This window comes from Meriones unguiculatus, chromosome 14, assembly GCF_030254825.1.
Source record: "Meriones unguiculatus strain TT.TT164.6M chromosome 14, Bangor_MerUng_6.1, whole genome shotgun sequence".
Taxonomy (NCBI): domain Eukaryota; kingdom Metazoa; phylum Chordata; class Mammalia; order Rodentia; family Muridae; genus Meriones; species Meriones unguiculatus.
In genome coordinates this window covers 88259010-88285855 of record NC_083361.1, presented here as the reverse complement: position 1 = coordinate 88285855, position 26846 = coordinate 88259010, and the positions used below count along the sequence as shown (strand labels likewise).

Genomic DNA, 26846 nt, shown 5'->3' with positions numbered 1-26846 from the left:
ACCTGCTTACAGTTTTCTTATCTAGGAAGATCTAGCTGTCATTTAAATTCCAGCTACCACTTGAACTCTTGAACTTTGTGTGAAATATTAATGTCTTCAACGCACTCTGACAAAAAAAATTCACCTTGAAACCATTGGTTGTGAAGAATATCTTCTCCATATATGATGAATGTAGTCCACTATACAAGCAATCTGAAAGACAGAAGCCACAGTGTCATGTCATTAGATGCAGAAAAGGCCTTTGACAAAATCCAACACCCCCTTTTGATAAAAGTACGAGAGGGATTGCAGACACAAAAGACATACCTCCCCACCTAATAAAGACAGTTCACAGCAAAGTCAATGCTAATGTCAAATTAAATGGAGAGAAATTCAGGGAAAATCCACTAAAATCAGTAAGAAGACAAGGCTGTCCTCTGTCTCCATACCTGTTCAATAGAGTGCTTGAAATCTTACCTAGAGCAGTAATACAACTGAAGGATATCAGAGGGATGCAAAGTAGAAAGGAAAAAGTCAGCGTATCCTTATTTGCAGATGATATGATAGTATACATTGAAAAATTCCACCAGGAAACTTCTACAGCTGATAAACACTTTCAGAAAAGTAACCAGATACAAATTTAACTCACCAAATCAGTAGCTTTCCTATAGCCAAATGTCAAATGAACTGAAAATGAAAACAGAAAAACAACACCATTCACAGTAGCCTGAAATAACATAAAATCAAGGAAATAAAGCACTGATTTTAATTAGTCTTCATTCGAACAACAGCAGCAACAGCAAACTTCACTAAATGATGCAATAATGAAACAAAATAATTACATGTTTGTTCTCCAATATCAAGTCTTGATTACTATTCTTCAAGTTTTTTCATTGTTAAATTATAGAGTCATTCTCTAAGTGCAATTTAACCCTTTATAAGGAAGGGTGAGAGTTTTTAAAAAATTAATAAATGTTTTAATATTAAGTTAGTTCTTATATATTTTTCCTTTCCAGGATTTCTAAGTGATAATATTATAAGAAACCAATGTATTTTCTTTTTATTACTAATAATGAATGTTTTATGTTTAAAGTTACATTTTTTTCTCTTGTCCTTTTATTTATCTCTCATACATTATGACCACAAACTTCCCTCCCTTTACTTCTCTCAGTTTTCCCCAACCTCCCCTCTTTTATTGAAATAAATTACTATAGGTTATTCTTAAATCCTCTCTCTGATTACTTCAGCCTCATTTCTTTTCATGCATCAGCTTGTGTGCATTAGATTTAAGTCTTGAAAATTGCCTAATTTTAGTTCTCATTATCCAAGGAATCAATTTAGATATGAAGAATATTGAACAACTCCAACTGATAAGTTTTATTGACTTTGTTTGTATTATTTCTGGCTTTTGTTTACCATAATCAAGAGACTGTGACATTTGTTTATTCAGACTTTATAATTGGGCACAAGTCCAGGCTCCAGTACCCAACATGCCAGACCTGCACTCATTTTATAGACCCATTAAAATAACAAGTGATAATGAAAATCAGTCAGAGAAGGTATGACAACAGTAGACTCATTGAAAATAGAATATATACAGTGGTCCAAGTAAGCTCAACATCCTTTATCATCTAATATATTCCCAATAAAAACTATAGTGTGAGACATTTCATTTAAATTCTTCCCCACTGTTTCTGACATAATCTGATAGGCCTGTTCTTTGATCACCTCTCTCTCCCTGAGGGGAGAGCAGCCTTACCAGGCCACAGAAGATGTCAATGCAGCCATTTCTGATGTGATCTGATAGACTAAGATCAGAAGGAAGGAGAGGAGGACCTCCCCTATCAGTGGACTTGGGGAGGGGCATGCGTGAAGAAGGGGGAGGGAGGGTGGGACCAGGAGGGGAGGAAGGAGGGGCTTATAGGGGGATACAAAGTGAATAAACTGTAATTAATTGTAAAAAAAGAGAAAAAATTCTTCCCTTCTTTTATTATTATTATTATTATTATTATTATCATTTATTACAATTTATTCACTTTGTACACCAGCTGTGACCCCCTCCCTCATCTCCTCCAAGTCCCACCCTTCCTCCCTCTTCTTCTATGCCCCTCCCCTAGTCCTCTGATAGGGAAGGTCCTCCTCCCCTTCCATATGACCCTAGCCTATCAGGTCTCATCAGGATCGCTGCATTGTCTTCCTCTGTGGCCTGGTAAGACTGCTCCCCCCAGGGGGAGGTGATCAGAGAGCTAGTCACTGAGTTCATGCCAAAGACAGTCCCTGCACTAATCTTTAGACAGTTGAAATGGCTCAGTTGGTTAATATTTATGTAAATTCATATTTATATGTGATGCATATTTTGCATTTACATAAAAACATATATCAGATGGTAGGATTAGTAGCAGATGACCCTGTGCAACAGGATAGTTTGTGTATTTTGATACTGTTGAATACAGAGATGAGACTGCTTTTCATGATCTGAATTCTCAAGAAAATCAAAGTCAAAAGCTGTATCTGTACAGCTTCACAAGTACTAATGACATTAATTTTAAAACTGAATTAATATTATGGTAAAAATAACCATTATCATCTGAAGTAAGGTTTGACATTTATTTCTTCTTCAGGAAAACAGCAAATGGCAGATGACACTGGATCCGCTGGAGGTCCAGGGAGTCAGGGACCCAGGATTAGAAGGCCTCAGCGGCACCTGTGGAGGATTCAGCAGGTCTTGGGGTCTTGGGACAGCTGTCCAAGCAGAGGCTGTGGCCGTGGTTAAAGCCACAGGGCTGCTGGAGGTAAAGTTGAAGACAAGGAGTGGACCCGTGTCACCAAACTGGACCACGTGGTGAAGGGCGTGAAAATCAGGTCCTTGGAGGAGATCTCCCTGTTCTCCCTGCCCGTGAAGGAGGGCACGTTCCTAAAGGATGACATTCTACCAATGTCCAAGCAGACCACGTTCACGGTTTTTGTCACTCTCGGGGACTACAATGGTTTCCTTAGTCGTGAGGTTAAATGATCCAAGGAGGTAGCCACTGCAATCCGAGGAGCCATCACCTTGGTCAAAGTTTCCATTGTCCTTGTGTGGAGAGGCTACTGAGGAAACAAGATTGGCAAGCCCCGCACTGTTCTGTACAAGGTGACAGGCCGCTGTGGTTCTGTTTGGTGCGTCTTATCCTGGCTCCCAGAGACACTGGCATCATCTCTGCTCCTGTGCCAAGGAAGCTACTGATGATGGCTGCTATTGAGCACTGCTACATATAAACCAGGGGCTGACTGCCACCCTGGGCAAACTTTCCAAGGCCACCTTTGATGCCATCTCCAAGACCTACAGCTACCTGACCCCCAACATCTGGAAAGAGACTGTGTTCACCAAGTCTCCTTATCAGGAATTCACTGATCATCTTGTGAAAACCCACACCAGAGTCTGTTCAGAGGATGCAGGCTCCAGCTGTGGCTACATAAGGCTTTTTATGCAAGAAAACTGGAGTGGTTTAAGTCGGTCTTTTATTTATTTTTATCTTAATCACAGGTTATTCACTTTCTATCCCAGCCGTAGCTTCCTCCCTCACTCCCTCCCAGTCATACGCTCCCTCCCTCATCTCCTCCCTGAAAAGACGTTTGGCATTCAAATCCCACATTTAACATACTGTCCTCCATGCAATCTTGTATGATTCCTTTAAAAATCTAGATTAGCTGCTTCTCCATGTAAACCTTGGCTTAACCTTTTCATACCTTACCTAACATTACATTAGATTTGCTCAATATCTTTATGATCACTGTAGAATCATAGAACACATATTTATTTAGCACCAGGAGAAAAAAAAACATTTTTTTAAACAAAATAGATGTCTGGGTTGGGAGAAAGGGAAAATATATATAAGAATTCAAGAAAGAAAAGAAAATGGAGAGCGAAAACTTAAATGAGGGGATCATAGGGATACATGAGATACATTTGTATTCTTCACCTGTGTTTATTCCATGTTCAGACTGATTTTTGTCTGGGAATAGAGACTCTTCAAGGAAGATCATTATATTGGAAAAATAATAAAAATAAACATGTAGAGTATAAGTAGCTTTAACAGGCAACTCTATAATTTTCCTCTGACACAATACATTAAGGGTCTTTATTGAGTATTGGTCTTGACAAAAAATGTTTGTACAACCCATCGGCGGATCTCCTTGGTCTTCACACCATAGACAATGGGGTTAAGGGCAGGGGGCAGAAGCAGATAGATGGTAGACAATAAGATGTGGACATATGGTGATACACGACCAAAACGATGGCTGAAAAAGGAAAAAAAGGCAAGGATATAAAATTCCAAGAAGACGACAATATGAGCTGTACACGTGTTGAATGCTTTGCTTCGTGCCTCCTTCTGAGAAAGACGAAAAACAGCCCGGAAAATCAAAATGTAGGAGATGAAAACAAAGATCATGTCAAAACCTAAAATTGCAAAAGCCACAAAGAGGCCATACGATTTGTTAATATGGACATCTTCTGCTGCCAGCTTGACCACAGCCATGTGCTCACAGTACGAATGAACAACCACAACAGAGTGGAACCACTGTAGTCTCTTGAGGAGAACAGGTAAAATCCCAACGAGCACAGTGGCCCGAACTGCCACCACCAGGACCGCTCGAAGTAGAAATAAAGGTGTAAGGATGGACGTGTGCCTCAGAGGGTCACAGATAGCGACGTACCTGTCAAAGGCCATGGCGAGCAAGATGCCAGATTCCATTCCTTGCAAGGCATGTATGAAGAAGAGCTGGGCAAGGCAAGCATCAAAAGCCATGGAACATGAACCAAACCAGAAGATGGCCAGCATCTTGGGAGCAATAGCTAAGCAGAGACCAAGGTCAGTAGCTGCCAGCACAGCCAGGAAAATGTACATGGGTTGGTGTAGGCTGCGTTCTGAAGGAATAATGATTAGCAGCAAGAGGTTCCCGAGCAAAGCCACAAGACATACAACAAAGAAGGGAAATCCAATCCAAAACTGCACATGCTCCAGTCCAGGGATGCCAATCAGAATCACTGTCCTTGGGTTCAGATATGACAAGTTGGTATACCCCATGAAGCCGCTAAATCCTCTACTTATGACTGACAGTGACACCTAAGCAAAGAAAACTGATGAATGTGAAGGAAGGCACTCACATTCCCCTTAGAGTCATGCCTGTGGATGGAAGTATGACCACGTGGCTTTACATCTTTGAGTATCAACTCAGTTTTATAAGAATGTGCTTCTTTGGTTTTCTTTCGTAAATCCAGTGTTCTTATTTTAGATAATGAATATAATGTTATGTTCATCTTCTAGACATTGTGTAAGTAAAATTTTATGATATAATTGCATTGACTTTGTGAGTTTCTGAAGTCACCTCAACCGATTTCCAAAAAAAGTAAATGTGATTCTTTCCACAGCCATCTCCAGACTCTGCATACATCCCAGATTATATGTTAAGCGTCACTGTGACAAATATCATCAATTTTGTAATCTGATAATGATGGTGTAAATACTCACAAATCTCAGAGAACAGTGGGAGTTTAAAACACAGAGATGACAATGAAGCAAAAAGGAACCATAAGCTGTAAAAGGAACAGTCCCAAACATGGAATATTTTATATATTTTTATATACATACACATATAGATATATATATCGTGTGTGTGTGTGTGTGTGCGTGTGAGTGTGTGTGCGTACATGTGTGTTTAAACACACTTATTGAACAATGTAGTTCATACGCAGCAAAGCAGCAGGGTACTCAGATATACAGTGAAGTTCAATGTAACCTATTTTATTTTATACATTTTATTGCTACCAGTTGGCAGTTAAAATAATTTCTGGCAATACTGAGCTTTTCAAATCCAAAGATGATTTAAATTTCTCTTCTTTTAAAAATTTGCTAATTATCACCCTTTGGCAAAGAATTAAAACTAAAACCCACATAATCTACTCTCTTGTTTTTTCAATTTCTTTCACTCTACGAACATAAAATTATATACAATTTTCATTCTACTTTTTTATTATTAATCATAAATAATATAATCACGGAATGGGGAGAATAATTCTGGGCGGAGTCTTAAAATTCTTTATACTTGGAAATGAAGGAACGCTGACATCTCTTCAGGACTGAAGTATGGGAAACACAGAGTGCATCATACATGTCCTCAAGCCACACGTGCGTGTCTCGTCTGTCTTGTCAAGAATAAGTTTGCTGCAATCACTGTTTTTACAAAACGCTAAAGATATATTGCCAGAATAAGCTTGCTCCTCCACAGAATAAGCTAGCCGAAGGCATTGTTTTCCATGTTTACAAGGAAATGCAGATTTCTCATTGAAAGACTAATCTTCAGTTCCAAAAGACTGAACAAAATGGTGCTTAAGAAAAATTATAACTGGTTAAATATAAGCTCCTAAAAACACCCAGGATGAGAATATTCTTTGAATACCAAAGCATTTACATGGGCATATGATCGAGATTTTCTTCTACTGAAAGATGGTGTCCTGGTTCATTCTTCTGAGACCAGCAAACAAAAATGAGGGAGTAAGTCACTGTGACTATCCTGAGTGACCATTCCAAAGGAGGGTTTCTCGTGCTTGGTAATAGAAGTTCTTGTGTGGAGTATTCTCAGCCCAAGTGGATTATCTTCCTTAAAAGCCTGTGTGTGTGTGTGTGTGTCTGTGTGTCTGTGTGTCTGTGTGTATGTGTGTGTGTGTCTGTGTGTGTGTGTGTGTATGAGTTTGTGTGTGTGTGTCTATCTGTGTAGTACAATTTCAGGTAAATATAAAATATATAATAAAACACTTTATACTGGAAGAAAGTGAGAAGCTACCATGTGAAAACTACATGAAAAGAATATATTTTTTCATAGAAAATAGCACATTAATACATATACAGGGATAAATTGTATGTCTTTAATGTCACAGAATATAAAATATTTCAGTAGTTGAATAAAAATGAGACTTTTCTACATGAGCCTCTCTGGCCAGGGAAACCATGAAAATATGACCGAGAAGATAAAGAGATGTTGATTAAAATATTGAATTTTGTATCACCAGGTCATTCAGATTGCTTTTGAAATGAGCTTACTAGTAGGACTGAAAATTTGCTTAAAAGTAATTACAACAAAAATGTAACTTTTATGAATAGGGCACAAGTTGTTGACACAAAATATAAAAAGAGCTGCAAATAAAATTCCATGAGATCATTATTTAAATGCTGATTGATGACCTAAGGACACAGACAGAATTAGCTTTTGATCCCACCATAATAGATATTAATTCAGGGATCACATTTAATACATAATAATGCAAGGATAACATATCATAGTTAAAAATTCAGATACCACCTCTGATTTCTTCTATTTAGTATAATGTGTAAAATTATGGTATGCGAATATATAAGAATGTAATATCATTTTTCAATAGGTGTTCATGACTTGGTTTTGTGTATCAGAAAAAGCACACTTTGAGTGTCATATCTTTCCCTGACAATCTGGATTTCAGGATAAAATATGAGCTGTATGTGCTCTCTGTCACGAACAACTCCACATTTGGCTAAGGCCGAGGATCTGGCTTGCTTCCATGTATGTGGACCTATCTGCATTGCCCCCGTGGCACGCCTGGGTTGGCTACCCAGAGGCTATTTAAGCTGTGAGCTGGCTTTCCCCGGGGTCCGAGGAGGATTGTTCAATGTTCCTGAATAAACTGCATTGAAAAAAAAAAAAAAAAACAGAAAAAAAAATATGAGCTGTAACTGGTCAGAAAGCAGGATTATATAAAGAGCTAAGAAATGTGGGATGCTCTTGTCTTTGACTCTCTTCATATACTTCCAGATGTTCATTCAAATTATATGCCTGTTTGCACGCACACACACACACACACACACACACACACACACACACACGTTTCCAAACACAGGCTATGTCTTTGTGTTTTATTTTTTTAACAAGCTAATGTTAGGTAAAATTTGATTGAAACGTTACCTTGATAATCTTATTCTCACCTTGTTATTGCTACTAGTTAATATATCTATTATGTCTTCCTCTTATGCAATACAGCAATGATACAAAAATTGTCGTCCACCTCTTCCATCTCTAAATGTGTTTCTGTATCTAGATGATCTGTGTCACATACTAGTAAGAAAACAAATATTCAGTGTCCAAGAAAAAAAGGTGGCTCATACTAGAGGAATATACACTAGTAAGACACTCGAAATGAGATCATCTGATGCTTTTTTTGTTTATCTGTATTCTTACTTTTAAAGATGCTGTAATCAGAAATGCTTAGCTATTTGGAGGTCCTAATGCATGGAGAAGAAACTCACCCAGACAGGAAAACAGCCAGCTGGAATCTTTGATGCAGCTGAGACCTGGAAAGGAATTAAGAACTGAGCACCTTGCGTCATCTGCTTCCAGACTCTTCTTTTCTCGGCTTTTATTAGAAATGAGTTGATCCCAGGTTGATGTTCTGACCTGGTCCCTAGAGGAAGGCCATTACATTTCTCATGGCCAACCTCGAGTTTGTGAAGGAAAGGTTCTCATTGCTTAACGTTGCACAGCCTGAATACAATTATCTACATCATGGGAAGCTGTTTCCAAAGAACACAGTTTTATAAGAGAAAGCTGTGGGTCAATGCTATAACCAGATAGACCAGAGAAAACTTCAAATCTGGAAGAAAACAAAAAACAGGAGACATAGGGTACATGTAGAATAAGAAAACAAAAGATTTATTGTTTTTGTCCAACCTGTTGCCTACGGCCAATTTTATAGCAGAATGAAAGAAAATACTACTTATCTTGAAAATATGTCACTAGAGCTATCAGTTATGTGCTCCTGGCAACTACTACTATATTACTAAATTTATTTGAAAATATGGTAGTACTTTGAAGTTTCAGGAGTAAGTGGGAGTTAAAAACAGTTGTATTTCTTCTTTCCTTTTCACATCCTTGGTTATTCATTTTATGATACCAATTTTAAAACACACTTTGTAGTGGAAATGATGGAAGTCAAATGCCATTGAATAGTTGCCAGTATTGGAGATAATTTCTGACATTTTGGACCAACAATGAAGTCAGCCAAAGATTTTTTTTTTCACGGAATCTGCCATGAATTGTTCAAGTTCTTTCAAATGTATTATACAATTGTCAATATATTGAGCTTGCGTTTTCTCAAACTGTTTGTTCTGAGATTGATAGTCTTTTTTTTAGAATAAATTTTTTGGTAGAATTGTCCTAAGAAGCTGACAGATTGGACTGTGTAGGTTTTTTTGTCTTTTTATTTATTCTTCTCTCATACAATGTATTCTGAACTCAGCCTCCCCATCCTCTCCTCCTCTCAAGTCCTTCCTCTATCTCCTCACTCTCCCAGATCCACTGCTCCTCCATTTCCCTTCAGGAAAATATCAGCCCTCTCACTGATATGAACCAGCTACTGCATAACAAGTTACAATAAGATCATATTTGAACAAGTGTCTTTGTGGTAGGATGAATGGTCTTTTGGGTATATGCTCAAAAGCGGTATATTTGGGTCATGCAGTAGATAGGTCCTCAATTTTCTGAAAACCCACCCTTCAGGTTTCCATAGTGATTGCACAAGTCTTCACTCCTATCACCAACAGAGGCGTGTTCCTCTTGCTACGTATCCTCAGCAGCATGAATTGCTACTTGTGTTTTTTATCTTAGCCATTCTGACAGGTATAGATGGAATCTCAAAGTAATTTTGATTTGCATTTCCCTGATTATAAAGGATGTTGAACATTTCTTCAACTATTTCTCAGCCTTTTGAGATTCCTCTATTGAGGATTCTCTGTTTAGCTCTGTGTCCCCTTTTTTCCCACTGGATTGTCTGCTTTGTTGATGTCTAGTTTCTTGAGTTGTATATATGTGTTCAGTATTAGCCCTTTGCCAGATGTGGATTTGGTGAAAATCTTTTCCCATTCTGTTGACGGCTGTTTTGTCTTGTCCTATTGATGACATTTAAAACAGAAGTTTTTCAGTTCCATGAGGTCTCGTTTATTAGTTGTGGAACTTAGTGACTGTGGGATTGGTGTTCTGTTTAGGAAGATTTCTGTGGGCCAATACATTTAAGGTTATTCACCATGTTTTCCTCTATCAGTTTCAGTGTGTTTGTTTTTCTGTTGAGCTCTTTGCTAAACATGGCTTCAGTTTTGTATTCAGTGATAGATATGGATCTGTTTGCATTCTTCTGTGTGCAGACATCCAATTAGACCAGCACTGTTTGTTAAAGCTTATTTTTTTCTGTTGTGTATTTCTGGCTTCTTTATCAAAAAGCAGGTGTCCGAAGGTGTGCAGAATTGCATCTGGTCTTCAGTTTGGCTCCACCGAAGCATTTCTCTGCTTTTATTTCAATACCATGAGGTTTTATTGCTACAATTCTGTAGGATAACTTGAAATCAGGGATGGTGAAACCTCTGGAAGTTTCATTATTCAGGATTGTTTTAGCTATTCTGTTTTTTTCCTTTCATATAAAATTGAGTATTGTGCTTTCAAGGTCTGTAAAGAATTATTGGAATTTTGATGGGGGTTGCATTGAATCTGTAGGTTGCTTTTGGTAGGATGTCCAGTTGTACCGTGTTAATTCTACTGATCCATGAGCACGGGAGATCTTTCTATCTTCTGATATCTTATTTAATTTCTTTCTTCAAAGACTTGAACTTTTTGTCATGCAAGTCTTTCACTTGCTTGGTTAGGGTTACGCTAAGATATTTTATATTGTTTGAGCCTATTGTGTAGGGTGTTGTTTCCCCAGTTTCTTTCACAGTCTATTTGTCATTTGCATATAGTAGTAGTGTTATTCCTTATTTTTAGTTAATCTTGTGTCCAGCCACATTGCTGCTGATGTTTACCAGCTGAAGGAGTTCCCTGGAAGAGTTTTGGGGGTCTTTTACGTATGCTGTCATATCATCTGCTAATAACAGTACATCGAATTCTTCATTTCCAATTTATATCCCCTTACGTTTTCTCAGTTGTCTTATTGTTCTCTGACTCAGAGTGATAGTAGCAAATATATGTATTTATATTTATTTATTTATTTATTTATTTATTTATTTAATATATGCTGTATATTTAAACATTTGGAAGTCGGTTTGATGACGACTGCTGCAGTGAGTTCCCCCTCCACACCTGTGATGCCAAGAATGAGGGTTTACGGGTTACAGTACTAGGTATGTCTTCCCACCTGTACGGAGGCACTGGAATCCACGTATTGTACACTATTAAAACTTAGATCCTCCAAGAAGTGGAGTTATTATACTTATGTTATTAATTTTTGTTGCCACATTTTACTCAAAATATGTTTTGTAGTTATGTAATACATGTAGAATGCAGTTTATACCTTCATTTCTTCATGTCAGTTATTTAACTTGAGCTGCAGAGATATCTCTGTTTTCTGCATTTTATCTATTAATTGCTCATTTGCATTTCAATTTCTCTACTTTTAGTTATCTATTTATTTTTAATTTATTTTATTTTATGAATATGAGTGTCTTTTCTTCATACTCAAATTTGCGACAAGTGAATGCCTCCTGCCCGCAGAGGCAAATAAAGGTGTCAAATTCCCTAGAACTGGAGTTACAGGTGGTTGTGATCCATGTTGTTTATGATAGTAACTAAGATCAGGTCTTTTCCAAAAGTAACAAGTGCTCAGAACCAGTGAGCCATCTTTCTAATCCCTGAAGTTATAAACAGATCATACACAAACACACACACACACACACACACACACACACACACACTCACACTCACACACACACACATAGCCAAACAGTGCAATAAATAGTAAATATGTTCACTAAAAAGCCACAGAGTGTAAAGGTTATCCTGAGACAAATGCAAATAGTACTTTCTGATGGCAATGACTGAATTAGAAGTATATAAGAAATTATTTAGAAAGCAATAAAAATCTCAATAAGTTATTATTAGCTTAATAACCACAGTGAGTATTGATCCTAAGAAATTTTAGTTTACTTTTTATTATTTTAATTGAATAAGGATGAGAATTCATTATGAATACAACATAATCAACAATTAAAACAAAACCATATATGAAATGAATATATTAAAACATGAACTTGAGCAATCAATAAATACCTAAAGGTTTTATTTTTAATCAAAACTACATGTCCCGTAGATTAAACCTAATTAAAACAAAGAAATCTTTGTTTCAGTGAGTACAGAGAGCAGAGAGCACAAACCTTTGCCATCTCCAGCAAACAATAGCCTTCCTGCAAGGCAGTAAGTTAGTGTCTGGCAGATCACTGCTGCTCACTGCTGACACCCACGATTCAGAAAAAAGATCTGTGCCACCCGCTTACGAATGACCATGTTTTTTACACCATAGACAATAGGGTTGAGAGCAGGGGGCAAGAGGAGGTAGATTGTTGACAGAAGAATGTGAGTTGACGGTACAACATGACCAAAACGGTGACTGAAAAAGGAGAAAAAGGCAAGAATATAAAACTCTAGAAAAACAAAAATATGAGCTGTGCAGGTGTTAAAGGCTTTGAGCCGTGCCTCCTTCTGTTGAAGTTGAAAAACAGTCTGGAAAATCAGTGCGTATGATATGAGGATAAAAATCATGTCAAACCCCAGAATGCTAAACCCCACGAATAGACCACATATTTTATTGACCTGCACATCGTCTGCTGCAAGCTTCACCACGGCCATGTGTTCACAGTAAGAGTGGGCAATTTGAGTGGAATGGAAAAGGTGTAGCCTTTTGATTAGAACTGGTAACAGACCTACAAGCACTATGGCTCGAATTGCCAGCACCACTATCATACGACCCAGAATTGAAGGTGTCAGGATAGAGGTGTGCCTCAGAGGATCACAGATAGCAATGTAGCGATCAAAAGCCATTGCCAAGAGAATACCAGACTCTATACACTGCAGGGTGTGGATGAAGAACAGCTGGGCTAGGCAGGCATCAAAGGCCATGGAATAAGCGCGGAACCAAAAGATGGCCAGCATTTTGGGGGCAATGGCTACACAGAGTCCTATGTCTGTAGCTGCCAGCACAGCCAGGAAGATGTACATGGGCTGGTGCAAGCTACGCTCAGCTGGGATGATGATCAATAAAATGATATTTCCCAAAAGAGCCACTAGACACACTGCAAAGAATGGAAATCCAATCCAAAACTGTATGTGCTCTAGTCCAGGAATTCCAATCAAAATCACAGTACTAGGGTTCAGATATGACACGTTGTTGGGTTTCACCGAGCTCAGCATTCTGTCTTCTTATCACTGATCATGATACCTGAAAAAAATATTATGAGAAAAGGGAAAATATTTAAGTCTTTAATTAAGCTCACTATTTGTCAGACTAGCATTCAACCTCAGTGTATTTTTAGCACATATTATGGTGTTCAGTTGGCATGAAAGGTTTATGATGTTTGTCATGATAGCAGAAGAAAACACTCTCTTGAAGCCTTCTGTAGTGCCACGAAAGAGGTAAAACTGAAAGTGTCGAGGTGTCTGATCTCTTTTGTACACGCAAAGACACCTGTGAGAGCACTCTTCTTACTCTTCTTGACCTTCAGACCTGTTTGCTTGAAGCTTTCCGTTATCTGTCCTTTCTTTATTCTTGTAGCCACCCCTTATTCATCAAACTGAGAAATTGTGCGAATTTGCTGTTTTAGAGGAGACCTCCTTTTATCTGATCCATGATCCCATGACAGCATTAACTATGAGCCACCCTGACTCTCAGAAAGTATTAATTCTGATCACTGTCATCTGTTCTCAAGGAAATTGTGGACAGACTTTTAATCATCTTAGAAACAGTCTTCATTTCATCAAGATATTGAGCAAGTTGTTGCTTCTCAGGGTGATGGTTGTGATTATAAAAGAGAAGGGTAAATTACAGTGTTTCTTTAATGGATCAGAATTTGATTGTTCTTCAGTAGAACACTAGAAAGTAGAAAAAACATGTTCTACTGAGTATATTTTTGCATTCCAGTTTCAATGAAATTCAGGAAAAAAAGTCAGACCTTATGGAGAACTAACGAGCAATCTTCATGTTTCTTGAACCAAGTCAACCTCACAGTGTGCAGCCTGTGAGTAACTGCTGGCTATTTCAATTGCATTTGGTGAATTGCCTGTGGATACTTTTTCTTTTAACCCATGTTGAAGTTATATTCCCTGTTGTGGACAAGAGGCACTCTACAAGAGATTCTTGTAAGACAAAGTATGTAGGATGCAAGAAGCAGTTATTTAGCAAAACCTTTTTATCCCTTTAATTACAGTTTTATTAATTACTCAAAAATTTAGAATTTTTTCTCGTCTTTTTATATATAAATGTTAACACCATTATATATAAATGCTAGCTCCTGTTTCTTGGTACTCAATAACATTAGTGGATGAACTGTGGTCAAAACAGTGGTATCAGTTACAAGACAAATGTTTGTGGAAAGCATTTTGCTTTGTTTTTTGCATATGGTATTTGAGGGAAGCATGGTGACAGAAATGATAAGGAGCTACACACTGTTTCTGACACTGATTTGATGTATCAGAAATTATAGAAGCTTCTTTTGTTATTTGATAATAACTTAACAATATAAGAGCAAATGTACTGTGCTTCACCCACTCTGTGATGTGATAGCATCTCTATTGGATTATGTGCTGGGTTTGCAATATGTGTTTAAAACCAAGGCTTGAAAAAATGAGTAATGCAATCTGGCTACTAGTGCTTGGTGTCTGCTTTCCACATACAAAATTTCCTTAATTCTCTTTTCCACCTTCATCATCTGTAAACTGAGGATGCCTCTCTTTCTTACCATAGATTTAATAAAATATTCTCTCCAATGTACTCTTACACTAAATATATGAAATTTTATGAAAAGCCTGACATTTTCCTCAAAATTAAATTAGTCATTGAGATACTAAAGAGTAAAATAAACAGAACCTGAGGGAAATGAAAGATTCTTTGTAATATAGGAGAAGAAAAATCCAGAAGAGGGAAATGCATGAGACAAAGAAAAGTGCACCACAGATGCTTTGACAAGCCATCACCATGTGGCTACAGTTGAAAAAGTAATATCCTAAGCATACATTGATGTATGTATGTTTGTATGTAAGCATGTATGTATTTATGTATGTATGTACATATTTGAATTCCATGCATTATATTTCAAAAGTCCATATTTCTTAAATCAAGTAATTCTTACTTATGCTCTCTGGGATTTAGAATCATGTAGAAACTTAATGGAGGTTATGCGTGACCCTCAATTTCCTAAAACCCAATTCCCACAAAAAAAAATTAGCAGGTTTTCAATTTGATGATGAACCTTAGAATTCTGAAATAGAACCTTATAACCATGTAATCAATTTCATGTGAACAAAAACAGAATGATAACTAATAGTATTGAAGGCAGGGAATAAGGATAAAAGAAGTGGGAGAGGAGACATTGCTGGGCAGATGGATCAGATACTGTATCTTTAAGGTACACTCTTGCTTTACCTTTACCCCATTTTCTTTAGTATTCAAACACTCGTGAAGCTTTTTCAGAGACAATTAGTGGGTTACTCTGAAATACTTTTTTTCACTTTTAAAATATTACAGAGTTGTGGAGTTCACTGAAAATCTATTGAATATAGACAAGGAACTGGTTTACGGCGTTAAATGCTTGGAGGCTGTAACTACAATAGTGCATTATGAAATTATCCATGAAAAGATCATAAATAAAAGGTGCATTGTTCGTAAATCCATAAACACAATCTTCTTAGTCTCTATAATGTTAGTTTTATGAATTTAAAAGAAAAATATGGAGACATATATGGATGGCTTTAAAGAAATGAATGGGAAGGATTAAATTTTATAATTATATCATAATCTCAAAAAATAAAAAAAATGAAAGATGCATTAATTTAAATCATTCTTCTTTTATGAAAATATGTTAAAAGCAAATAAAACATGGAAAAATATATAATAAAGTATGTTCAGCATATTTTTACTAAAATAAACTTTCATCATTCCCACTTTGAAACATGTAGAGAGAAAAACATACCTGGATGGTCTGAAGCCTGGACTGGCTTATGCTGGTTGCATTCACACAAAGTTTCACCACATTTAAACGTTTCCAGAAGAGCCACTGCCCTTTCCACTGCAGCATGAGCTAGGAACATCATTTCCTTTTAACTCTTCTGAGGGTCATTCCCCTGAATCGTACCTTCCTCTACAAGAAGCAAACTACCGTCGGGACTAGAACACACACACTGAGATTTCACTGTTATTTTAAAATGCAAAGTATTCACCTGAGCATAAGCAGTAAGACCTATCTAGTCTTGCATCATATCATAGCATGGTGATTCTTGGAACTGTAATGATAAGGTCAATTAAACATGAGCAACAGCGATTTCTTAGTATGTAGCTATCAAAGCTATCTTTTCCACATTCTGTCTTCTGCCAAGACCAAGAACTAAAGCAGATGAGTAAGAACTATTCTTATAAACAGTGCTACCTAGCATCAACTGAAACAACTCTTTAATGAATATCACAACATTTTGCAGGGATTTCGGCCGATGTATATGTGTGTATGTGTATACACATATATACACATATACATAAATATGTATATATATATGCCTATATGAATTCCTGTTCTATGCACTCATAATCAAATCCTTCTAAATGCCAGGAAAAAAATCAACTGCTAGAGTAAACCATATCCTATAATTTTACTTTTGAATGCACTTAAACTCTACTTCTTCAGGTATAAGTTTTTCTATGTACCCACTATTGAAACACCAGAGAAATTTTTATCCCATTTTTAAACATACAGAATTTTTAATGTATTGCTGCATTTACTGTAGTTAATTTTAAGACCTTTTAACCACACACAACATAGTACATGACAGCCTAAAATAAAAGTTGTCCATGTTATTCAAAAGGAGAATCTATATTGGCTTTTAATCAATTTTCATTTACAAATGGGCAGTGAGGGCCAAATAATCCAATTCTTCAAAATGTTAGTTTAAAATCAAGTGAAGCATATTAATACCAATGAATCTTCTCTCTTCTTGGGTCAGTGGTTGATTTGGTTGGTTTCTTGAGACACAGTTCCAAGGTTTGCATGGTGGCCTCTAATTTGCCATGTGACTGAGGCAGGCCTTGAACTCATGGTCCTTTTGGTTCATCCCTTAAACTGCTGGAGAAGTTAGCAACAACAGCCATGCCTGAATCTATTGCATCTTTTTTTCTGAATCCCTGACAGTCCTTGAAATAATTTTATTTTAATTCTCCGCACAGAGCTTCCCTTTTCCTTGATATTGATTTTCAGCAGGTGACAGTATATATAGGGTTTCACTAGGGATCGTTCTAATTCCCAAACGAGAAACTTCCATACATCATTAAACATTATGCATGTTCATGTCAATAATTGGCAGCCATTTAAAATTCTGAGTTTAATGATCTTAGCCATTCTGATGGGTGTAAGATGAAATTTCAAGGTCATTTTGATTTGCATTTCCCGGATGGCTAAGGACTTTGAGCATCTCTTTAAGTGTTTCTTTGAAATTTGATACTTCTATATTGATAAATATCTGTTTAATTCTGCACTCCATTTTTTAGTTGGATTACTTGATTTGTTGCTTTTTAAATTCTTGAGTTCTTTATATATTCTGGATATTAGCCCTCTGTCAGATATAGGGTTGGTGAAGATTCTTTCCCAGTCTGTAGGCTGTCATTTTGTTCTGACAACAGTGTCCTTTGCTTTACAGAAGCTTTTCAGTTTCATGATGTCCCATTTATTGATTGTTAATCTGAGAGTCTGTGCTGTTGAATGGCTAAGATCAAAAACTCAAGTGACAATACATGCGGGAGAGGATGTGGAGAAAGGGGAACCCACCTCCATTGCTGCCCTTTTATCAGACAATTAGGAATAGTGCTACCTCAAGATCCAGCTATACCACTCCTAGGCATATAGCCAAAAGATGTTCAACTATACAACAAGGACATTTGCTCAACTATGTTCATTGCAGCCTTGTTCATAATAGCCAGAATCTGGAAACAACCTATTAACGGAGGAATGGACACAGAAATTGTAGTACGTTTACATGATGGAATACTACTCAGCAATTAAAAACAAGGAAATCATGAAATTTGCAGGCAAATGGTGGGAACTAGAAAAGAGCATTCTGAGTTAGGTATTACAGAAGCAGAAGACACACATGGTAAACACTCACTTAAAAGTTGATATTAGACATACAATATAGGTTAAACATACTAAATGTACACCTAAAGAAGTTAAGCAAGAAGGAGGATCCTGGGTAAGATGATCAATCCTCGATCAGAAAGGCAAACAGGGCAGACATCAGAAGAGGGAGAAAACAGGGAACAGGACAGGAGCCTACCACCCTGGGACTCTGAAAGACTATATCCAGCAATGTATCAAAGCTGATGCTGAGACTCATAGCCAAACTTTGGGCAGAGTGCAGGGAAAGAAGAGGGAGATAGAAAGGCCTGGAGGGGACTTCTAGGAGCTCCACAAGAAGAGAAACAGAACCAAAAATATCTGGACCCAGGGGTCTTTTCTGAGACTGTTACTCCAAACAAGGACCATGCATGGCGATAACCTAGAACGCCTGCTCAGATGTAGTCCATGACAGCTCAGTGTCCAAGTGGGTTCCCTAGTAATGGGAACCTGTACTGTCTCTGACATGAACTCAGTGGCTGGCTCTTTGATTACCTCCCCCTGAGGGTAGAGCAGCCTTACCAGGCCACAGAGGAAGGCAATGCAGCCAGTCCTGAGGAAGCCTGATAGGCTAGGGTCAGAAGGAAAGGGAGGAGGACTTCTCCGAGCAGTGGACTTGTGGAGGGGCATAGGAGGAGAAGAGGGAGGGACGGTGGGATTGGGAGTGGGTGGGGAAGGGGCCTACAGCTAGGATACAAAGTGAATAAAATGTAATTAAATTAATTTTAAAAATAAGTTGCTCATTTGACAAATGATACCAGAAACACACTGTATAAAAAAAAAAATCTTTTATCTGACAAGTTCCCAAGTAATAGTGTTGTAGCATAATTAATATTTATTATTAATATATCTTTTAATTAGGCAGCAGTTCTTCCTAAACCAGCTGTATACCAAAAATCACAACACAGAGACTGTGATTTATTTAATTAACCTAGAGCACAATGCAGGGCAATGATTACTCCATCCTAAACCTCCAAACTGACATAGTTTCCTATCATCCAGATTTTACCCATTGGACTTTCTTCTAGTCATATCTAAGGTCTGGTCCATCTCTCTGGGTGGTTCCAAGACCTCTCCTGTGGTTTGGATTCTCTTTCTCTCCTCTCCTCCGTCCTCTCTCCCACTCGGGACCAGGATGTCCCACCCTATCCTCTCCATTGCTCAGCGTTGTGGATGGTTGCTTTAGCTGACGATACAGAGAACAAATGGTGGCATGTTTATACAAACTTGAGACAGAGAATAAGCACCACAATGCGATGTCTGGATTGAAACCAGATAATGGGAGAGAGAAACCAGCATTTGAATGAACCAGGGTAAGTTGGATACATTCCAAAAGAACATTATACCAACATAACAACAACAGCTGATGATGGTGTAGCTGATGATGCTCCACCATTTGCACAAAGATTTCAAAACACATCTTCTCAGATACAGTACAGCCCTCAGAAATGATTCCGTTCCCTGGCACTCTCAGCCCTTGGGTAGATCACCACTGGTGAATCTGTGTTCAGTATTTCAACATTCCGAATGTTAATGGGCTTCACAATCATTTGTGAAGGCTTAAGATACACATAAAATTTATTTAATTGTAAAGAAGTAAACAAATTACCTTCAAGTACAATTGTCATCTTTTTAAAAATGTATTCTTTTGTTACACAATACATCCTGATCACAGTTTCCCACCCAGTCCTTCCAATCCCTCCTCCAACTCCCCATCTTCTTCATATCTACTCCTCTTTCATTTTCCATCCAAAAAGAACATGCATCCCAGGAATATTAAACAAACAGGACGGGCACAACAAGTTACAATAAGACTAAACGCAAACCCTTCCATCAGGGCTAGGCAAGGAAACCCAGTAGGAGAAAAAAGTGTTTCAAGAGCAGTCAAAAGAGTCAGAGACACCCCCACTTCCACTCTCAGGAGTCCCACAAAGACACCAAGATACACAGCCATAACATATATGCAGACGACTTAGTGGTGACCCACGCAGGCTCTGTGATTATTGCTTCAGTCTTGTGTGCTCTTGGGAGCCCTGTTTAGTTGTCATATGGGTCATGTCCTGGTGTCCTCGACCCCTAAAGCTCATAAAATTCTTCTTCCCCTCTTCCACAGGGTTCCCTTATCATCTTTATTCTATTTTCTCCCTTATTGTACTTGAAATTTACCTATGATGTTGTTATTCCTCTAGGTTTAGCATCTGTTTTATTTTTTCAACCTCATTTAGCTGTTTGAAATCAGGTTTCATATGTGTTCTATGTTGCGAAGGTGTTTTTCCACCCACCCTGTAGCTCCCTGGGAATAATGATCCATGAGATGCAAATGTTATTTGTAAATACCTAGTCCATGTAGCTAGGCTCTTCTCTGACTAGCTCAAAACTTAACAACTCATCGTATTACCCTAATTCTCCCACGTGACTGATTACCTGACCTCAGGTAACATAGGTTCTTTCCTCCTCACATCTTGCCTGTTAAATCTCCATGACTGGCTCTATCCCAGAATATTTTCTCCTGTTGGATACCCCACCTCCTATTTCCTGCCTCAGAAATAGGCCTTTAGCTATAGATCATTATTGGCAGGTGATGCTTCCATACAGACACAAGAAATCCTTTCTACAATTGAACATTTTCTTTTGTCTAATCTCTCATTCCTCATACATGAATATAAACAATTTTAACATGATTTTATCATTTCCCAAAATATATTCTAAGAAAATATATTCTATTGTACTCGATAGCTAAATTCTTGCATAAACATCATGTTCATGTTTTATTTTTCAAATAGAACCATATTAATGTTTTCGATTTTTCTACTGAAAGAAACATAAATAATATGTACATTATATCCCAATAATTCAATTCTTTGGTATGTAATCAAGACAAAGAATGCAATTACATAGTAAAATAAATGTGTTAATTTTTACAGCATCTCTTATGTAATAGCACTAAAATAAAACTAACCAAAATGTTCACTTAAGTATAGCAAGCTTGATGCAGTATAAGTTATGTATATTACTAGGGACCATACTGAAAGTGCCCAGCACCAAGAAACTCCTTTCTGCCTGTTCCAGCTCATTCTATCACTGACATTACTCTGTGAGTCTTTACTTTTCATTGAGCTTTGTCAATGATACATTTTGTCTTAGATTTCATTTGGATCATAAAAACAAAACTTGGTGTTACTTGAGTAAAAAATAAAATGTATATTTTCAAGCAGAAGTATTGCATTTACAAGGAAAGGGAGGAAAAATTACATAGATAATATGCTCATTTCAATGACACAATAATTTCAATATAATTTATACTGTCATTGAAGATCCATCAGGAGAAGTTTGGAGAAAGATTGAAATTATTCATTAACACACACAGTTTATACATTATTCCTTCTATCCTCTTAATTAATAAAATAAACTTCAAAAGATTTGGCCCATTAACAAAGAGCCTAAAGAGTCACACTGTGTTATTGATTGTAGGAAACACTATCAGAATTGTATGATGTGTGAGTTTGAAGACTTAGGACCTGGAGAGATTCGCTCAGTGGCTAAGAACACTAGTTGCTCTTGCAGAGGGCTTGTGTTCAAATCCCAGCATGCATACAGTGCCTCACAGCCATCCCCAACCCCAGTTCTAGGTTGTCCAACAGACATGCATATGGTGTATATACATACATTCACACATGTAAGCAGAACATCCATATAAAGAAAATAGAAAATAGATCTGAAAAAAAATGTTGCACATCACACATCAGCCATGATCCCAAGCTGGCTTGAACTCACTCTGAAATGCAGGAAAGAATTGAATTTGTAATTCTCCCCGCTTTTCTTGAGTATAAAGGATCACAAGCCTGTGCATCTAATACTCAGATATCTGTACCCACGTGAAAAACATCCTGACTTACCCTAAGAAATACTAGAAAAGCATGACTTCTTCATTGAAAAAACATAGACTGAATTTAGAAGAAAGCATATAAACAATGTACTTTATTTGCAATGCATTCTTATTCAACATTATAGTAAAGTCAGGAGTAAAAATGGAAGGGAAGAAAATCAAGAAATGTTTTTTAATATAATAAAAATATTCTGAAGTTATATTAGGATGATAATTCCACAAGTTTGTACCCACAGGAAATGTGAAAAAAACCTTCTGATTTTGATGTATCTCTTATCCAGTTGAGGTAGTTTTCCCATTTCTTTCATGTCTTCTGAAATTTTTATGTGGAAGCAGTAATTAGATTGACCCTCAAGATTTTCCAACACTTACTAAAATGTCCTTTCAAAGTTTTTCTTGGTAACACAGCAAGATATATAAGAACTGGAGGGTACAAGAGCTCCACAAGGAGAACAACAGAACCAAAAAATCTGGACCCAGGTCTTTTCTGAGACTGATACTCCAACCAAGGACCATTCAACCTAGAACCTTCACAGATGTAGCCCTTGGCAGCTCAGTCTCCAAGTGGGTACCCTAGTAAGGGGAACAGGGACTGTCTCTGACATGAACTCAGTGGCTGGCCCTTTGATCACCTCCCTGTGAGGGGGGAAGCAGCCTTAACAGACCACAGAGGAAGACAATACAGCCTGATGTACTAGAGTCAGATGAATGGAGAGGAGGACCTCCCCTATCAGTGGACTGGGGAAGGAGCATGAGAAGAGACGAGGGAGGAAGAGAGGGTGGGATTGGGAGGGGATATAGGTGGGGCTACAGTTGGGATACAAAATGAATAAATTTTAATAAATAAAAAATATATATTAAAAAATAATAAAATAATATGAAATTCAATGATATTTTCTTGCATTTATGAGATTAATGCTAAAGTATAAGAACATATTAACTTCAATTTCTATTAACTTTGTTAGTGTTTTCAAAGGTAAATTTATGAAAGGTTTTATTGTCTAATTATAGTTTCATAAAAATGTTTTTTATTTTGATACTATAGTAGCATGTATAGCAGAAAAAGAATATGATTCAGAAACAGATATGAGGATTAAATATCATGAAGGCTGAAGTAACTATAGGAAATTAAGAAAACTCACATAAATAGTAATACTGACAGAGAAGTCAATATTTTAAATATATAGCTCAAAAATATTGATCCATGTATCAAATTCTTAAGATGTGTGCCATAAAAAAATTTCCTTTTTATAAAAACATTACACACTTTTCACTGCTAACATAGTAAACATCATTGTCATCATATTAGAAATTATTTTTACACTTTTTACTTGGGCTTCATTCCTCTATGTTCTCTAACTCTCATTAAAACAAAACAACAAAATCAGACCTCTACTCTTGCCTGATGCATCTAAAACAAAAAGGGGGAACTGCAGAGAGCTGCGTAATGCCACGCCTTAAAGATGGAGCTGGTTTCCGCCTTCCACCTTCCCGATGGTGAGTGCTCTCTGTCACGAACAATTCCACATTTGGCTAAGGCTGAGGATCTGGCTTGCTTCCATGTATGTGGACCTATCTGCATTGCCCCCGTGGCACGCCTGGGTTGGCTACCCAGAGGCTATTTAAGCTGTGGGCTGGCTTTCCCCGGGGTCCGAGGATTGTTCAATGTTCCTGAATAAACTGCATTGAAAAAAAAAAAAAAAAAAAACTTGCAGAGGCTTGAGGCCCCACAAGAGGGAGCCCATGCCTGATAGCAGCTCCGAGGGAGGAGGGTAGGAATGCAGGAGCCAGAGGGCACAAGGGCATGATGAGAACACAGCCACTGAGTCAATCAAGCACCACTTACAGAGACTGAAGTGAAAACCTCCGACCCTGTATGGGTCTCACCTAGGTCCTCTGCATATGTGTTATGGTTGTTAGCTTGTGGAGTACTTCACAGTGGGGATAAGGGAGTCTCCAACTCTAACTTTTTTGCTTGCTTTTGGTACCGTTTTTTCCCTACTGGGTTGCCTCATCCAGCCGTGAGATGAGGTTTTGTGCTTAGTCTTATTGTTACTTATTAGGCTCAGTTCCATTTTTATCTCTGGGAGCTCTGTTTATTGTTTTTGTTTTGTTTTAGTTTTTAAAAGAAATGAAGAAGAAGTAGATCTGGAAGAGGGAGAAATGGGGGACTGGGAAGAGTGGAGGGAGAGGAAACTTTGGTCAGGATGTGATCTATAAGAGAAGAATAAAAGAAAAAATGGCAGGTAGACCTTTTGTAAGAGAAACATTGAATGATGACTCCATGATAATGGCTGAAGCCTTTGATGTTGTCAGTTGGAGAACACTGAAAAAGATAAATGCTGAAAACCAGCTTGGCAGTGTTTATGAACCTCTGATTTCTGAGTTACTATTTCTTTACAAATATCTTCGTGACTCCCTCTCTAATTTGTTTGGTCCTCACTCCATAAATTACTGGATTTAAACAAGGAGGGACAACCACATAGAGATTGGCCAAGAGGATGTGAATGTAACGAGGAACATTTCTACCAAACCTATGCGTCATAAAAGAGAAAAATGCTGGTGTATAAAAAGCTAAGATGACACAGACATGGGACCCACATGTGCTAAGGGCTTTGTGTCTGGCATCCCTGGAAGGAAGGCGGAAAACAGCCTGTAGGATCCAAACGTAGGAAATAGCAATGAGAATTAAGTCGAAGATGAGAGCGGCAATGGTAAATAAGCCATAGATGATGTTTATCCGTATGCTGGCACAGGCCAGGAGAGCTATCCCCATATGTTCACAGGATGTATGAGGGATGATGCAGTGTCTGCAAAAGGGCAGTCGTTTTAGGAGGGGACAGAAAGGGATGACAAGAAGCACAGGCCTCCCTACCACAACAGAAGCCATGATAGCCACCACCTTGTTGGTAAGAATAGAGGCATATCGAAGTGGGTAACAGATGGCAACAAAACGGTCAATTGCCATGGCCAGCAGCACAACAGATTCCATGCCAGTGTAGGTGTGGATGAAAAACATTTGCATGAGGCAGGCTTCAAAACTCATCTCCCTAAGGTTGAACCGGAAAATACCCAGCATCTTGGGAATTGTAGAAGTGGAGAGGCCAAGATCAATGAACGAGAGGAGGGCAAGGAAATAGAACATGGGCTGGTGAAGACTCTGTTCAGTTTTGATCACCCAGAGGATTGTGAAATTCCCCACAAGTGCTATCAGATAAACAGCAAAGAAAGGAAAAGCTATCCAGATGTGGAAAGCTTCCAGACCAGGAATGCCCAGCAGATAGAAGAGAGAGGGATGTGACGCAGATTCATTAATAGAGGACATCCTTCTGAAACTTTTTTTTCTTCTGGAACTCTTGTGAGACTATCTATAATCTTTCTTAGGTATTTCTGGGAAGAAATAAAAAAAAACACATAAAAGTTGTTGATTAGTACATATAATGACATATCGAGTAAACTCTTAAAAAATAATTACAAGAAATAAAACAAAGATCAACTATGTGAGACAGTTAAATAATCAGCTATTACATTTAACACTATACAATGAGTTCATGGGAATTAGAACCTCTTCTCTGACAACAGCTACCTGATGATTAACAATCCCCCTCAGTTCATTAGTTTGCAGACTTCTTGTCTACACAATATGATATCCAGGAGAAGAACCCTTTTAATAGTTAATTCCTTTATAACATTTCCAAGCTACCTGAGTTCAACCATATTTTAGAGAAATACCCAAATGCTATACAAAAGAGGAGGAGAAATTGCAATGGTAACAGATTACAACTCTGTCATTCAGGGTCCCTGATCTTTAGATGTCGCCCAAATTGTCACAGTTTAGAACAGTCCAACCAACACCTCGAAACTGAAATTCCTTTCTTAATACCAATACATATATTCTAAATTTACCATTAAAAGAATCCCAGGGCAAAATAGTGTGCATTAAAAGATGTCAAGATTACTAGAATAATAAAGAGTAAAGAAAAAGTGGCAACTGCACAGTGAAGGGCAAACAGGAGACTAGGAAACAATCAGAAACAAACCTATTGTTCTATGCACTTCTAAATTTGCTAAGGTAAAATAGATTAAATTTGCAGTTACTGTCTCTTTATCTTAAAAGAAACATTGCTTTCCAGTGTATGGCAAATACGTTTTACTGTGTTGAATATCTAAAAGTAGTATTCTTAGAAAAGTTTTATTTATTTTCATTATTTTCAAAGTGTGTTTTAACTTAAAATATTGATATATTCTAGGTATGTAAGAAAATAATAAATTTGAAAAAATTATAAAGTTAGACTTGAGGTTTTACTCTTTTAAATGTGATAAAAATAAGCTTTACAAGGATATATGTTTATTGAATTAGTACATTAATTTCTTCATAAAAATCATTGCATATACCTTTGAATAATTTTAAAGGCAATAGGAAAATAAGGAAGGTTAAATCAACATTATGCAAAGGAAATATATAAATGTACTGAAATTATCGAAATAATCAGGTATCTGTGATTGAAAAATAAGAACATAATAACGTGATGCCTATTGAAACCTGAGCATCAAGGATTTGGGCTGATGGAACAATAGGCTCTCCAATAGACTCAGTAAAATGTAAAGGAAAAAATTGTATCTGGAAATTATGGCTTCTTGTAACTTTAATAATGTTTCATATTCATTATTTCACAAAAAATTAACCTCCAAAATCATTTTCCAAGACAAAAGAGGCAATGTATAATTAATGCTTAGCACAAAGATGTTCATGCCAGCTTTATTCACGGCTCTTCCAATGGGGG

General features: G+C 37.4%; 3 protein-coding genes across 3 annotated transcripts; all 3 read right to left on the bottom strand.

Annotated features, from left to right (window-relative positions):
* Window positions 1–4043: 4043 nt before the first annotated feature.
* Window positions 4044–5091, bottom strand: LOC110543226 (olfactory receptor 52A1-like). The gene has a single exon (XM_021629617.2). It carries the CDS (start codon window positions 5046–5048, stop codon window positions 4101–4103), a length of 948 nt encoding a protein of 315 aa, XP_021485292.1. The 5' UTR covers window positions 5049–5091; the 3' UTR covers window positions 4044–4100.
* Window positions 5092–12255: 7164 nt separating this feature from the next.
* Window positions 12256–13218, bottom strand: LOC110544967 (olfactory receptor 52A1-like). The gene has a single exon (XM_021630734.2). It carries the CDS (start codon window positions 13216–13218, stop codon window positions 12256–12258), a length of 963 nt encoding a protein of 320 aa, XP_021486409.2.
* An 11233-nt stretch (window positions 13219–24451) lies between these two features.
* Window positions 24452–25854, bottom strand: LOC110544488 (olfactory receptor 52E4-like). Its single transcript, XM_021630454.2, has 2 exons — window positions 25847–25854; window positions 24452–25391 (listed from the first exon to the last, which is right to left on the bottom strand). The coding sequence occupies exons 1-2, from the start codon at window positions 25852–25854 to the stop codon at window positions 24452–24454; spliced, it is 948 nt and encodes a 315-aa protein (XP_021486129.2).
* Window positions 25855–26846: the final 992 nt, after the last annotated feature.

What these genes read in the sequence shown, in the direction of transcription:
- LOC110543226 (XM_021629617.2), bottom strand. Translation starts at nt 5,048, where the DNA reads ATGGGGTATACCAACTTGTCATATCTGAACCCAAGGACAGTGATTCTG.
- LOC110544967 (XM_021630734.2), bottom strand. Translation starts at nt 13,218, where the DNA reads ATGCTGAGCTCGGTGAAACCCAACAACGTGTCATATCTGAACCCTAGT.